At 38.8% G+C, this 14,518-nt stretch overlaps 1 protein-coding gene and 1 long non-coding RNA gene across 5 annotated transcripts; one reads left to right on the plus strand and one right to left on the minus strand.

The window, feature by feature from the left end:
* Positions 1–9,082, plus strand: LOC140015015 (uncharacterized). 4 transcript variants are annotated; one of them, XR_011821775.1, is made up of 14 exons: positions 1–827; positions 1,450–2,481; positions 2,626–2,756; positions 2,846–2,885; positions 3,793–3,845; positions 4,092–4,137; positions 4,590–4,682; positions 5,514–5,636; positions 5,753–5,851; positions 6,129–6,201; positions 7,063–7,129; positions 7,228–7,278; positions 7,607–7,699; positions 8,582–9,082. XR_011821775.1 is itself a non-coding variant. In XM_072066803.1 (14 exons), exons 2-14 carry the CDS (start codon positions 1,462–1,464, stop codon positions 8,684–8,686), a joined length of 1,947 nt encoding a protein of 648 aa, XP_071922904.1. In that variant the 5' UTR covers positions 7–827; positions 1,450–1,461; the 3' UTR covers positions 8,687–9,082. The 4 variants fall into 4 exon arrangements, 3 of the variants coding, with proteins under 3 accessions (XP_071922904.1, XP_071922905.1, XP_071922906.1); XM_072066803.1 differs by having other exon boundaries at positions 7–827; positions 5,753–5,804; XM_072066804.1 differs by having other exon boundaries at positions 7–827; positions 1,453–2,481; positions 5,753–5,804.
* Positions 9,083–9,356: 274 nt separating this feature from the next.
* On the minus strand, positions 9,357–13,853 carry LOC140015016 (uncharacterized). The gene is made up of 4 exons (XR_011821776.1): positions 13,379–13,853; positions 13,145–13,219; positions 10,274–13,031; positions 9,357–10,017 (listed from the first exon to the last, which is right to left on the minus strand). It is a non-coding gene; the product is annotated as an uncharacterized lncRNA (long non-coding RNA).
* Between the last annotated feature and the right edge of the window lie 665 nt (positions 13,854–14,518).

Raw genomic sequence — 14,518 nt, forward strand, 5'->3', positions numbered from 1 at the left:
TTAATCATTAGGATGGACGGAAGAGGAGGAGTAATTTGACAGTGGGTATCTATCTATCTATCTTTTAGGATTCTTCTTCTCTTTATCTAATCTCAAACCTATCCATCCTCCGACAGAGCTACCAAAGTCCCATGGAATGGTACTACTACTAATTATTAGTGGCGGATCATAGTACCCTCTCTCTCTCTCGCTCTAATCTCATCGGACCCCCCCCCCCCCCCCGGCACGGCTCCTCCTCTTCTTTTCTTCAGAAAAAAGGTCTGCTTACTTACTTACCAGCATTAGTATATTTTTTTGGATTTGGATTGGCAGCACTACACACACAAGGACAAGGCCAAGGCAAAAGGCAAAAGGCAATGGGGGGATCGGATGGTTAGGTAGTAGTGTATTAGGGATTTGGATATGTCGTCGTTGGTGATGTAGCAAGGAAGTAAGCAAGCAGAGCAGAGTAGTGTAGTGTAGTATCGTACAGTAGTATCTCCAAATATTTGTTGCCTGTCTTCTCCTCTCCTCCCCTCCGTGTCCCTTCCTCACCGGCCTCCTCTGCTTCTGCACTGTCTCCGCCTTCTTTTCTTCAATTTCAATTTACCACCGTACCCTCTCCCTTCTCTTCTCTTCTCTTCTCTACACAACATTTCCCACTCCCCTCTACTGTTAATTGTTATCTCCCTCCCTCATCACCAAACCCTAATTAACCCTCCCCTCCTCCCCAAAACAAAAAACAAAAAGCCCACCTCCTTGCTTTCGTATTTCCCACCTCCTAATTAATTCTTCCCCGCCCGCCCAACCCTGGCCGCCCCCGCCACCGTCCCCCGCTCCCAATCAAGGTACGTTTCTCTATCTCCTCCCCCGCTTCTTCTTCTTCTTCTTTTTCCATTTCCATTTTACTGCTATTCCTTCTCTCTCGTTTACGTCCTTATATACCATTTTAGTGATTTCTTGCCTTATCCTGCTTTTCCATATATAATTTTCTTTCTTTTATTAATTCCCTTCCCCCCAACACCCCCCCCCCCTTCCTTCTGTAACGTGATACGACGGAGTCATCAACAAACGAACCGATCCCTAATTTCGTCCTCCTACGCTTAATTACTCTAGGCAGGCTGGGGTGCGCCTTCTCTGTCTGCTTTTTACTCCTTTCCTTTTGACGTTTCATCTTTTCATAGCTTTTCCGTCTTCTTCTTCTTCTTTTTCTTCTTCTTTTTTCTTGATTATTTCTCCTTTCTAAAGATTTCAATGGCTTATTCGTTTTCTCCCAAACCATAACACATTTTTTTCCCCAAAAAAAAAATTTTTTTCTTTGTGGGTGGCTATATATAAAAGGCTTATCTTTCTTCTACCACACCCGAAAAAAAAAATCTGATATTCGTTTCGTTGTATGCCTCCCGGATAGTTGTTACTAACGTGTAATTCTGGGAATTGGTGGTAAATGTTTGTTCTGTTCCCTTGCAGTAGACTTCCCAAATGGATAAAAGTGATGTGGAGATGGAAGATGCAGGAAAAATGCCCCAGGAGGGGTTAAGTCACGAAACCAAATCTGATGACGCACTTGGTACTCCAGATGCACATGTCAACAAGCCTCAGGGTCAACAACTTCCCTCCCACCAAACCTCTCCTGAATTACAGGGAAACGCTGAAGCTGCAGCTGATCCTCTTGCCCACGAGGAACACGGTGAGCCCAATGTTCAACTGGAGGTGGACCGACCAACCAACATCAAGGCCAAAGGAAGCGACCTAAACATGTCCAAAATTGAAGCTGAGGATGGAAGTTTTGCCGGCGGTTCTGAGGTTGACGGCTCAAATGGTGCTAAAGCTCAGTCAGAGGAACCAAACAAGGATAATAAGGAGGTTGATACGACAGAGGAACCTAACGAAGATAACCCCAGTGGTGCATTGGAGGAACCAAACAAGGAGGCCACCAACAAGGCAGAAGCGGCAGAGGAAGAGGAGCAATTGGTTGCTGAAACCAGAATGAAGGTCGTTTCGAGTGCAGCAAAAGAAGAAACCTCCCCTGAAAATAGCAATGAGGTTGAAGATGCTGTTGACAGTCTCTTCGAGGACCAAAAGGCTTTTGAAAAGGCCGACGAGCCAAAGAACCATACCCAGAATGGACAACTGCCCTTTCAATTACCAGTGAGTGAGGTTCCTCCCAAAAAGAAAGAAGCTGCGGATGAGGCTCCTCAGGGTGAGGGTGAAGAAATGGTGAAAGGTTCGGCAGAAGATTTTCTTGAGAATGAGACTGAAGATACCCTAAATGGACACAAAGAACCCGGTGTTAAATCAGTCCTTCCGGCTACAGTATCTGATGACAATGTCAAGTTGGGTGACAAGACAGCGACCAGAATAACTAAACCAGAAGCAGGTGACGCTCCAGCTGTAAATAAGCGTCAGCCAGCTACACCTGATTTACCTATGAAATATTCAAGCAAGAGGTCTGGAAGTCATAGTGGGGAAGCATCGAAACATGTAGCTAAGGATGCCCAGGTTTTTTTGTTTTTTGTTTTTTTATAATATCAAATAGAAGAGATAGTAAATGGAAATCTATCAAGTCTTACACTGGATCAAATTTGAAAGTGAAGTTATTGTCAACTTTGGTGTCAATTTATGTTTTCTTTTTCTGATTTCTAGATGCTTGAGGGTGACGATGGAACACCAGAGGAACAAGCGGCATTTGTAAAGGAACTTGAAACTTTTTACAGGGAGAGGGGAATGGATTTTAAACCACCCAAGTTTTATGGGCAGCCTCTTAACCTTTGCAAGTATGTTCCCCTTTGTTGTGATTGTGCGATTTTATCTTCCTAGTATGATTGTTGGTATATCATGAACAATTTATGTTTTTGGCTGCTAGGTTATGGAGATCTGTCATTAGATTGGGCGGCTATGATCTGGTACATGTGCTTTTGCCTGATTTAATTTGCTTTGTTATGTTTCTATGCTGGAAGAGATAAATAATTGGCATTTGTTTAAGAGCCCTTGAATTCTATTGTCTGGGCAATTAGGTATTTCTTTACTTGCCTGCTCTTAAGGTATGGATGATGGATGATGTATGTAGTAGCTTCTTATGCATGGAAATTTTAATGATGAAACAGCTTTAGTGGTAATTGAGGAAAGCGGAAGCTAGTAATTAGGCCATCATCAGTTATATGTTTACATGTGGGTTTGGTTTGATTTGTAATTGGCCCGCCAAATCAAAAAATTGTCTATTCACCCTTAGTAAATATATAATGTCGCCTTCCAAACAAGATATTGGTCAGTTTACATTAAAAAAAAAAGAAGAACAACTGTCACCTACCTGAATTTAAGGTTGAATTCAAACATCGAGAATTAGAATGCTGACAGAGAAAATGCCGAGGGAACTTCAGAGACCTCTCTCTCTCTCTCACAAACGCACGCATGCATCTCTCCTTTGTGATCATCTGCAAGAGAGTAGTGGAAGGTGAAAAAGAGGATACCCACAGAAGAGACAAACAGTTGGGTAAGAAACTGGAGGATGATTTGACCTCAGAATTTGGAGAATAAGTGGTATTTTACTGAGACCGCGTTGTCATGGCTGATATAGTAGGATCAGCAACCAAATCTTGCACATGTTTATGAGGATTCTGTACCAGAATATTCTGATGTCAAATCATCAGAAATAAACATTCTACAGAAATTAGAGTTCTAAGGTAAATAGGGGGAGAGGGTGAGGATCGATGATGCTGGGCCATGGGGTATAGAGCTGATAGAACTTTTTTTTTTTTTTTAATTTATATGAAAATTTTCTGGCAATCATATCAAAACGAACTTCTCCTGTAGGTCACTGGATCCAAGTTGTGGCGGCAAGTTGGTGAATCCTTTCATCCTCCCAAGTGAGTTGAATATGTTATGTTGAAATTATACATGTATGAATAGAATAGCCTTTTGTTCTTTTGCGCTTCTTTGACTGTGTAGTTGGTTGACAGATGTCACAAAATGTGTATCATCTCAGGATGTAGTTTTGCATTCCATTATATTTAGTTCTGATTTTTGAAATGTAAAGGAACTGGTTGTTGAATTTATCTATTCATTTTATAGAGCTGGATTTATCTGAGACTGGAGTTTTCCATTCCTTTCAGGACTTGCACTACAGTTTCCTGGACATTCCGCATTTTCTATGAGAAGGTATTATGCCCCATGTTCCAGTCCTTTTTTAGCTTACATACATCATGATTTTCATGTAGCTTTCATCCATTTTGCAACAATTATTTGGCCACAAATCAAGTCTGAGGAAGCAGGTAGTCATACATCACTATATGATAGTTGTACTACAAATTAAGCTCTTGTCCAAGATTGAAATGTCATGGCAAGCATTTTTGGTATGGTACTGATAGTCCCTCCAATGTTTACTTGGTAGTGGGTCCTTGATAAAATCCTGGTTCAGCTATCTGTTGTCCCGGGAAAAGTAATTGAATATTGATAGTTATTTGAGCTATTTTGGATAAAGGACATTTGCATCTACAAATTGGAGTGGAGAATGGTGCATGCTATTTCTCAACTTAGATTTTTGGGAGAACATGATCGATATAATGTTGGACTTTTCTTAGCTTGTTGATTCTTCTTTTTTCTGCATTTAGTCTCTTTTAGAATATGAAAGGTATAAGATACAAAGTGGTGAGCTCCAGTTCCCTGTTGCTGCTGTCCCTGAATCAGCTGGTGCTGACAATGAGGTGAGCTTACTTTCACAAGATAATTGGTTTTTGCATATATGTTTATTATTTCCTTTAGCTCTTTATTAGACTGACAAAGATTGCTATTCATTTCTAACACTCACACATGCATTGGCATTATAAAACATACGCAAATTGATTTGACTTTAAAAGGTAATATTTATACAACCTTCATTTTTTGCTCTTGGATAAATATTTTAAAATTTCTAGGTTTCAAATTTATGAACTACATAAAGTAATTTAGGGTTGAAGCCCTGACAAGTAGGTTTATCCAAATTTTCAAAACATCTACCTCTCTTTTTTGCAGAGACTTAAGGTATCTAGGTGGTTTTGAGGATGAATAATACTTTTCTGCTGATTGTGACTTTTTAGGCCCACATATCAGACAGTCAAGCAGACAACATGGACTATGGATATTGCTATAGGAAATGAGCAATGCTGAAAATCCTAACATTACTGATAACAGTTGGTAAATTGAAAGCTGATTAACATGGAGTCAAGGAAATGCAATATCAATTAGCTTTTCAAACATTATATTTAACTTGCTAATATTTGGCCAGATGGTCGTCACATAATTATTTTGAATAAACTCTATCTCCAACAATTTGGCAAACTGACTTGGATAGAAACATGAATTTGGTGTGATTCACTTTGGGGACCTCTCTCCCTCCCTCTCTCTCCTCCTTATCCTGTCCCTCTCTCTCTCTCTCTCTCTCTCCCTTCCTCCCCCCTTCATCTCTCTCTTTCTCTCCCTCCCCATGCCCTCCTCCTCGCCTTCGCCCTCTCCCTCCCTCTGAAGATATTACTAAATTCATCTGAGTCCTTGTGCAGGGCAATGGTTACCAAGCTTCAGGATCTGGTAGGGCAAGAAGAGATGCTGCTGCTCGTGCTATGCAAGGTTGGCATGTTCAACGACTTTTTGGATATGGTGAGGTTGGCGAGCCTATTGTAAAGGTCTGGAAATTCTAACCTTTGATATGCTTTTCATGATTTTGTACTTGTTATGAATGCCATATTTATTGGTTAACTCTTGGTGTTGACTTGCTTTTCTTTGGACCATGCTTTGTTAGGATAAAAGTCCCAACAATATGCAGAAGCGTGAAAACAAAGTGAAAAGCATTGGTAAGAGAATAAGGGGAAATATCTTTTTTGGTTTCAGCTTTGTCCAGGTATAGCATGATTTATAATAGCAAAAGTGACTAGTCCTCAGTCCTCACATGTGAAATGTGGTTTTTCTAGGTTTTTTGATAACAGAATCCTATAGGCTGTGGAATTTGTATGGATTTTCATTGTTATTTTATGATTCATGCACTCTCTGGCACTAAGATGTCTTTACAAATAAAACATCTTATTATATTTGTTATTGGTATATAACATAAGCAATCACTTATGTTCACATTTGTGTTTAAAAGTAATCTGTTAATCCTATTTGTTGCATGATTTTAGGCTCACTTAAACAGAAGAGAACAAGTGAGATGGAGCTTCCTGTGAAGGCCCAGAGAACTGAAACTTACAGGCAGTTAAGTCTCAAGTTTTTTATTCTTTTTTTCTGTTATCGTCTTTAGTTATAATCTCGTTGGAGTGATTGATTACATAAGCTTGGATAGAGAGGTGATAATGAAAGCCACTTTGCACTCTGAGTTACTTTGACGGTGTTGCCTGCACTTTTAAATTTTTCAGCTTGGCGTGATTGTTGGCTAAAAGGTTGCTTGGCTTAAACAGTTTAACCTCCTAAACACGTTCTAATCATTTGCATACATAGTAAATTAATGTGAATTTTGTCTTAGAGGCTAGTCAAAATGACCACAAAAGTAGCTCATCTGCTGACCCTATTTCTATTTTTGTAGTCGGCATTCCATTGGTTCCAGAATCTTTACTTGGCAGGTTTTTTAGCTCTTATATTAGGCAAACAACAATAATTTGAGCATCATACTCTGGAAGCTTTTTAAGAAAAGCTTGCTTGACCTTGTCTAATGCAACTTCAGTGTTGTTGTTTTCTTGACCGCAATTGATTTTTGCCTTTGGGAGGATGGGAAAATTAAAGTTTTCAATTCACTTTATACATTACTTCATTGGAAAATTGAAAGGGAAAACACTATATAGGTCAAAACTTCTTTTGAAGTAGTAATGAAAACCTCAAGGCAGAAGTACATGCTGTGGCAATGGGCCTTCTTTGCCTGAATGAGCTTGCTTCTTATTCATTGTGATGCCTGAATGAGTTTGTTGTCAACTGCAGCTATAATGATGTGTGGCCTGAATGAGTTTTGGTCTATGAAAATTTCAATATAAAAGAGCCCTTTTTATTTGTTTAAATAGTTGTGATAATTAATTAGGTTACTCTCTAGCTTTTCATGCAATGCTAAGTACTTCAACTTGCCAGATTGGTCACAACAGTAGTTGATGTTGGCCCTCCTGCTGATTGGGTGAAGATAAATGTTCGTGAAACTGTAAGTTTACACCAGACTCATCTGAACTGTGAATTACTCCCATGTTAAGGTTCTCCTCCACTCTTTTCTACCAAATATTTGATGTTTGCTATTTGCAGAAAGATTGCTTTGAAGTTTATGCTCTTGTCCCAGGGCTTTTGCGTGAAGAGGTGTGTATCTACAGTGCCTAGTTTATTACCTGTGAACTTAGTTTGTTCTTTTGTGCTTGCTTTCAATAGTTCTACCCAGTTTTAGATGGAATTCAATGTGCATTGGGTGTCTACTTATTCTCATAATCTTGTTGCTTTTGGATCTTCACATGCCTGGTTCTTTTTTTAAGTGAATATGAAGTATCATATGAAATGAAATTGGATCTCTGGTTGGAGTATTTCATGTATGAAAGTGATATTGTGCTTATTGGTCTTGTTCTTTCTGCCCTATTTGAAACTGATTGATGCGATTATATTTGCTTCTACTCTTATATTTTGGTAAAATTAGGTGCGAGTCCAATCTGATCCAGCTGGACGGCTGGTCATTACTGGTCAGCCTGAGCAACCTGATAATCCATGGGGTATTACGGCCTTCAAGAAGGTATGCCTTTTCTAAGTATTAAAGTTGGAAACCTCTGATGCTTCCTTGTACAGGGATTTGAACATACCCATTTTTTTGTGCTTATGTCAGTAGATTTGTTCATTATTCATTGTGATTATGTGTCATTTGGTAGATAGAACTTGCCTGCGACTTCCAAATCCAGTTAGGTCATGAATATATGGTTTCCTTGACAAATAATATTTGATTTGAGAAAAGATAAATTTGGTTTTCTGTGGCGACCATAATCAATATCTTATTATGTTATTTGAACTCCAAAATGAGAACTGAATTGATGTTATTGAGAATGAAACCAAATCTTATTAAATCTAACTATTTAAGAGCAGGATAGTGTGGATGTCTCTGACATGCAATATATGTGGCTAATGTCTAACCAATTACGGTTCTTTGGGAAAAAGTTACTATTTTAGCACTGGAGTTGTGGGGGGAGCTTAGCTGTTTGCACAAACGACATGTTGAATATATTCTGTCTACAACTGATACTATGATGGTCCACAATCTCCAATTCCATTTTTTGTATTTTCTTTGTGATGTTCCATAAATTTTTCTATAAGGTGATAGTATTTGTTTGTTGTAGCAAAAAAATCAACTCTATTTTGATCTATGTTGCTTTTAAGAAACTCTTTTATGGATTAAGAAGAATCTTGTGGTAATTTGTGCATTATCAACATTTTGTGCTATTTCTTTTAGGGACATGTACATTTCGTGCATTTGATAGTCAGTTAAGGTATTCTTGGTCAACATATTTTAGACATCATGGGCTTATAAAGAGTGAGATCGACCAGAGAGACTGTCACTGGATGTTAATATTTTGAGCATAAATTGTTGCTTTATGTTTCACCAGGAGGTGTCTGTGCTTTTCAGGTGGTGAGCTTGCCCGCTAGAATTGATCCACTCCAGACTTCTGCTGTCGTTAGCCTGCACGGACGGCTCTATGTTCGAGTCCCTTTTGAGCAGGCTAATACCTAAGTCGAGGTTTTCTTGGAACAACCGAATTGTTAAGAGTTAGTCAAGAGGATCATATAGTTCAAAAAAAGCTTGTGAATTGAGATTGTGATGGCCGATGGGCTGATGGCTTAGGTGGTCTCTTTCTTTTCATTTTTTCCCCCTAAAAGTGAAGACAGTTAGATGCCCTTTTTTTTCACTATAACTCCAATACTTTAGGTGGCTTTGTTGTAGGACCCAGAAATTTATGCTCAGTGGTTAGGATCAATCTTTGTTTATCCTGCTTTTCTGTAAGATGTGCGTTGTTAAACATGTCGACCAAATTAACTACACACAGGAAAGCGTGATGGTAGGTTCGCTAGCATCAGTAACTTGGCTCTTTGTTTTAGGCAGGCAGAATGAAAGTACTTGGTTCTCCTCTGTTCTATTCTTTTGTTGTCTCGTCTGGTTCGTTTAATAAGCCAGAAGGTAAGAGAAAATATTGTTGTGCAATCTTCATTATTATCATATTTTGCTCCCTGACATATTGGTAGTCTCGATAATTCCAAAAAAAAAAAAAGAAAAAACACAACTAAAATGGCCAATTAGGCCAAAGCCAATACAGGTTGGCGCAATGATTCTCAGAGCGTTTTGTAATTTAATGTGGAAACGGATGTTATAGATGTGAAATTACTGCTTAGTGAATGTACACAACTTTTGTTATTAGTGTTTATAGGCTGATCAGAGTACGCATATGAATAACCAATTCAGCTGTAGATGATGATTGATTGGACTCCTTATCCGCGCTTGAGCAGACCATGCTTCTATTGAACGTGTGCCTCTACAACTGGCTGAAGTTGGGATAGAAACTCATGAAGCAGTTTAGATTTCTCGTTCTCTTCTCTCCAAAGACCAGAAGCAAATATTTGCAGAGCGCCGTTCGATCATTTGTCTTGGTGAGCTTTAGAACATCACATATTAGACTCAAACTCGAACCCGTCAGGCTACTCGATCAATGATGCAACGCGTGTTCGACCTTGAATTTTGATTGAGCAAGCTTGCGAACTAATCATTCAACTGTGCTAGACTCATTCAATTGTGCTTTGTCAATTGATCCTTATTTCAATACAACACAAGCAACAGGCAACAGTTTATGGGTAACGTAATGCATGCAATCGAGGAATTTGAAGACTTAATTCTCGAATGGATTTGAAGTTCACCAATTTTACCCATTGATGAAATTCCTGCTACGGGATGATGGAATTCAAATTCTAATCTCCCGTAAACCATCCAAGCAAGTGGGGGGATTTGGATCGAGAATTTGAAATGCAAAGCCACCCAAATCCCTCGATCCAAAAATAGCCGCATAGTTTTCACTGCCAGCACATAATTTTTCCCAGATTAGGAGAGCAATATACAATATGAACTCTCACCTCGCATTTTCAATTAACCTTTTTATCTTTTTGATCACTTTTTTTATTTCACATACATCACACAGCATAAAAAGTGTTACTATAATTATTTCAAATAATCTCCTATCCATACGGGTTTATGTTTAAACTCTGTATACACTCTTAATTTGTAGCTTTTATGTCTAAAGGGATAAAAATATGTTTAAACTCTAAAACTCACCCTTCTTCTAGAGGAATGTTGGGACTAAAGTTAATGCCCCGCCATTTCAGACCATGCAGTTAGAAACCGGCAAGGCTATGTCTCTATTAATTTGGCTAACTACTGCCTGCTTAAAAGAAAAACACAAGTGAATGAAATGAAAGAAAAGAATCTTAGAAGTCTTTGCCCTACTAAACACTGCAGAAGTAATCATCCAGCCAATAGAAAGAATCTAATGACCAAGTTTTCCATTGAAAAAAAGAATTAGTTGCAGGGCAGCTTTCAAGGCGAGTGTCAATGATATATGTACTACGTGAACAAAAGAGGCCAAAAAATTTGAAAAGTACAATGGAAACGAGTCCCAATGTTCTTATGACCGAGGGTGCATCAAAGTCATCCCATTGTAAAATTGCTTTGTCGCTCAAAAGGCAAATGTAAGCATGTCAATAAACCCTAAACCTGCAAGCTGTGAGGAAATGCTTGGGGAAGAATGAGTTGCTATTTTATCAGGCAATTAGCAAGACAGGAAGAAACATGACCCATAAAAGAAATTATAAGAGGCAACTATATCATTTATCTGTTCATGCTGCAACGAGACAAATTTCAGCATGCAAATTTTCTGGGAATGTTGGCTGGCCTGAAGTATTAGATTATAGATTCACTGGACAAATAAGATGTTAAACTAACGGTAAAGCAAAAGAAGCTCAACACCCTTTGTCTGCTGGGTATTTGTAAATGACATTTTGGACGCTCACCAAGAGGGGGAAAAAATAAATGACATCGTGCACACTTACCAAATGCGTGGAAAGAAAAATAACAATGTGCATGGACAATGCAGCATTACCTATGCTGAGAAAAAGAAGAAGCTTAATGCCATACACAGAAAGCAATAGGTTGAGATAAATTTAAAAACTCCATCTAGATCAAGGGAAAATCACATAAAAAATTAATGAAGCTATATCTTCCATTTCATTCAATTTGAAAGACAATATCTTCACAGATAACAAATCCAAGTTCAGTAGTAGCCTGCTGGATACAAAGTAAATAAATGATGCCAGCAAATTAATTTTGTCGAAATATTAAACAATCTCAAACCACAAGAGTATCAAGGGAAGGCACAAACTATAATCAGCCAAAAGCTTGATAAGTCTTCAAATCTCCAAGTAAGGGGTCACATTATTTATACAAATAGGTCTGCTAAACAAAACAGTGAAATTATCACACATTATAATCACATTAACCCCATAGTTTATTACCTTATTAAGTAAGCATAACAAATTGAACGGAAAACCAACATCAAAAAAAAAAAAAAAAAAAACTTCAAGACCCTGACAAAATAGAGGATGTCTACCAATAAATATTACAAAATGGGCTTTGACAGGAAAAATAGAGTTTCCAGAAATTGTGTAACTTGAAGACCATTAATTTTGAAATTTGAACTCGTGTTTATATAATGAGATCCAATTACTGGCATCCAATACCTTGATTTACCCAACCACATCAGACTCGCAACACCAATGCATAATGACCACATGTGTCATACTCATTAAAGATACCAAATGGAGGCTTGACTAATTATCTCGTTAAGACATTTAACAGTTCTTTGAATGGGCATAAGGCCACGCTGCACAAGGTATAACAAGATGGACCAGGGAAGCGTGTGGCGCAAATTTACTTTTTTGCAATTACTACTGAGAACTAAGTTGCAGAACCGGGGGGTGCCAAGTCAAAATCCACCATATTGGATATTACATCTATGATAATTTACATATCTAACCTCCACCTCCTAGTAAAGCAGGAAAAAGGCAGCATGACATCGCCAACATATTAAAATTTTCTCCCAATCCACCAAATCGAAGTGGTTAACAATGGGAATGCTGTGACCATCATCTTCAATAACATCATGTCTTGAACATAATCAATTTCCCTATCCCGAGTTATCGTATGTACAGAAATTACTCGAACTGGCTGTATCCCAAGCACTCTGTCCATCGCTCTCACCAATATAGATTCGCTCAGCCACCATTTTGACGCAACAAAGCCTGAAGCATAACATTGATAATTTCGCTTCATTTATTCACCGTCCTATTCCCCCTACTATGTTCAATCAGATACTTGGAGAACATTCGACCGTCCAACCGTTTTGGCTCATGAACCATATAAAGCAGTAAGATTACCATTGACTGTTTACAATTCATTTATCTTCTCCTCATGGTAAGTTAGTACACAACTAAAAAACATAGGAAAAGTGCCTGGCGCGCGCGCGCGTGCATGTGTGCATGCATCTTGTACGTGTACGAGGGAGAGCAACAGAGGAAGATAAAAGACATTTCCTGCATATTCTATTTATTGCATTTCCTGATTTCAGAGTGGAGAACACCAATGTTGAACAGATGACCCCCACAAAAACATTCAGTACGATAGTTGATAGAGGATAGATGCTGGTTGAGAAACAGTCAGATATTGACTAGCAAAACAGAGTATAAAGCATGACAGTGTCGGAATTGGTGATATTATTGCATATTCAGTGAAATGAACAAGGTATCGGGCAGCAAATAAGTTTGGGAGGCATGGACATACTAGTAGTACACATGAAAGTTTGTAAAAAGTAGCAGCAGCAAATATAATATAACCGAAAATGGGGCACCGGTCGAAACCTAAGAAAAATAACCAACTTACGGTGAGGGGGAGAGAGGGGGGGGGGGGGGGGGGGGGCTGTTGCAAATTATTCTGGAGATTTATTGCTTCTATTCTTGTTACCGTATACCAATCCAGTATCCTGCGAAAATAGATAGGACGCGACTATTCCATCAATGAGGTGGATCAAATACTACATTTCGAAAGGACCCGCAAATGAAAAAAAAAAAAAGTTGAGGCAGGAGGGGGAGGTACCTGAGGATCAGGGATGGGTTTTCGTTTCTCGACGTAACGGTAAGGATCCGAAGCTGCAGCCAGCGCTGCCCTTTCCTTTTAGTGTGTATATATACATAATATAAATTTAAAAAAAAAAAATCAAAATCCACAAAGAATGACAGAAAACTCCACAATTTAATTTAAAAAATTGCAAGAAAAATAAAGAAATTTAGGGAAAGGGAAAAGTGAAAAGAGAAGAGGGGGGGGGGGAACCTCTTGGTCTTTCTTGAGTTGTTGGGAGGGCTTAATCCAGAGGAAGTAAGCTAGGGTTCCAGCCACCGCCCAGGAGGCCAAGTTGACGCGTCCGCTTAGACCTCCCATGGAGTTTCCCACCAATGACCTGACCCTTCTTCCCCACCCTCGTCCTCCTCCTCTGCTGCTTCCCATTTTCGATCGAACTTCAGAGTTTCATAGGAGTCCACCAGTAGTGGTAGCGGTAGTAGGAAGGTCGAGTTTCGACGGTGTTCCAACTATTTGTAGGTCTTACCGCGCTCTCTGGGAGTAGTTAGTACGACGTAGTAAGTAGTAGTAGTTTTTTACTCCTGCATTAATAACTACTTAGAAGTAAATAATCTTCTAATAACCACTCTCTCTCTCTCTCTCTCTCTCCTATTATTATTATTATTATTATTATTTACTCTAATAAAAAGAGAATAATAATACGTAATAGGAGAGAGAGAGCATGATTTTTTGTCTGCCAAAAAAGGCCTCTCTGTAAATTACTACTACCATATACACACATGTATCTCTGTGCAAATTGGGCCTTGGCCGGGGGATCCAATGACTAGGGTAGGAAATCATCATATAGAGTTTGTTTGGATTGCTTCATATTTCCCCAATTTTATTTGCTTACATCATCTTTACAATTTTCAATACACCTTTTTATCTTCCCAATATAGAGCATGATTTTTTGTCTGCCAAAAAAGGCCTCTCTGTAAATTACTACCATATACTACTACAAGTTTTGTATCTCTGTGCAAATTGGGCCTTGGCCGGGGGATCCAAATTACATAAATTACATATGCGTGACCCACGGCAGAGGAGCAGTCCGCAGGTGGTGGTGGCGGAGAATTACAAGTTTTGTCATCACATTATGCAGACCAATTAGTTACTACTAACGCTTGCTGATGAAATATGAAAATGGTCGGTCCCTCTTCAAAATCGTGAAGCGGTCCTAATAAAACAAACACCACAACCTAAAGAAGCAAATAATATTATTATGTTTTAAAACTCGGGCCAAGAAGATTTCATTATGTTAGCGTAGCAGGCAGTGTTCCTAGGAAGGAAGACGTCTTTGCCCTCTTTAGCCGTGCAAAAATCAGCAAGCAAGGTGAGCAAAGTAAAAAGTCTCTT

The sequence above is a fragment of the Coffea arabica genome, chromosome 10e (genome assembly GCF_036785885.1).
Source record: "Coffea arabica cultivar ET-39 chromosome 10e, Coffea Arabica ET-39 HiFi, whole genome shotgun sequence".
In the NCBI taxonomy this organism is placed as follows: Eukaryota; Viridiplantae; Streptophyta; class Magnoliopsida; order Gentianales; family Rubiaceae; genus Coffea; species Coffea arabica.

Excerpts from the sequence above, each read along its gene's own strand:
- LOC140015015 (XM_072066803.1), top strand. The coding sequence starts at position 1,462 with ATGGATAAAAGTGATGTGGAGATGGAAGATGCAGGAAAAATGCCCCAG. Across the intron at positions 2,482-2,625 it reads ATGTAGCTAAGGATGCCCAG|ATGCTTGAGGGTGACGATGG; the intron begins GTTTTTTTGTTT and ends TCTGATTTCTAG. Across the intron at positions 2,886-3,792 it reads GATTGGGCGGCTATGATCTG|GTCACTGGATCCAAGTTGTG; the intron begins GTACATGTGCTT and ends CTTCTCCTGTAG.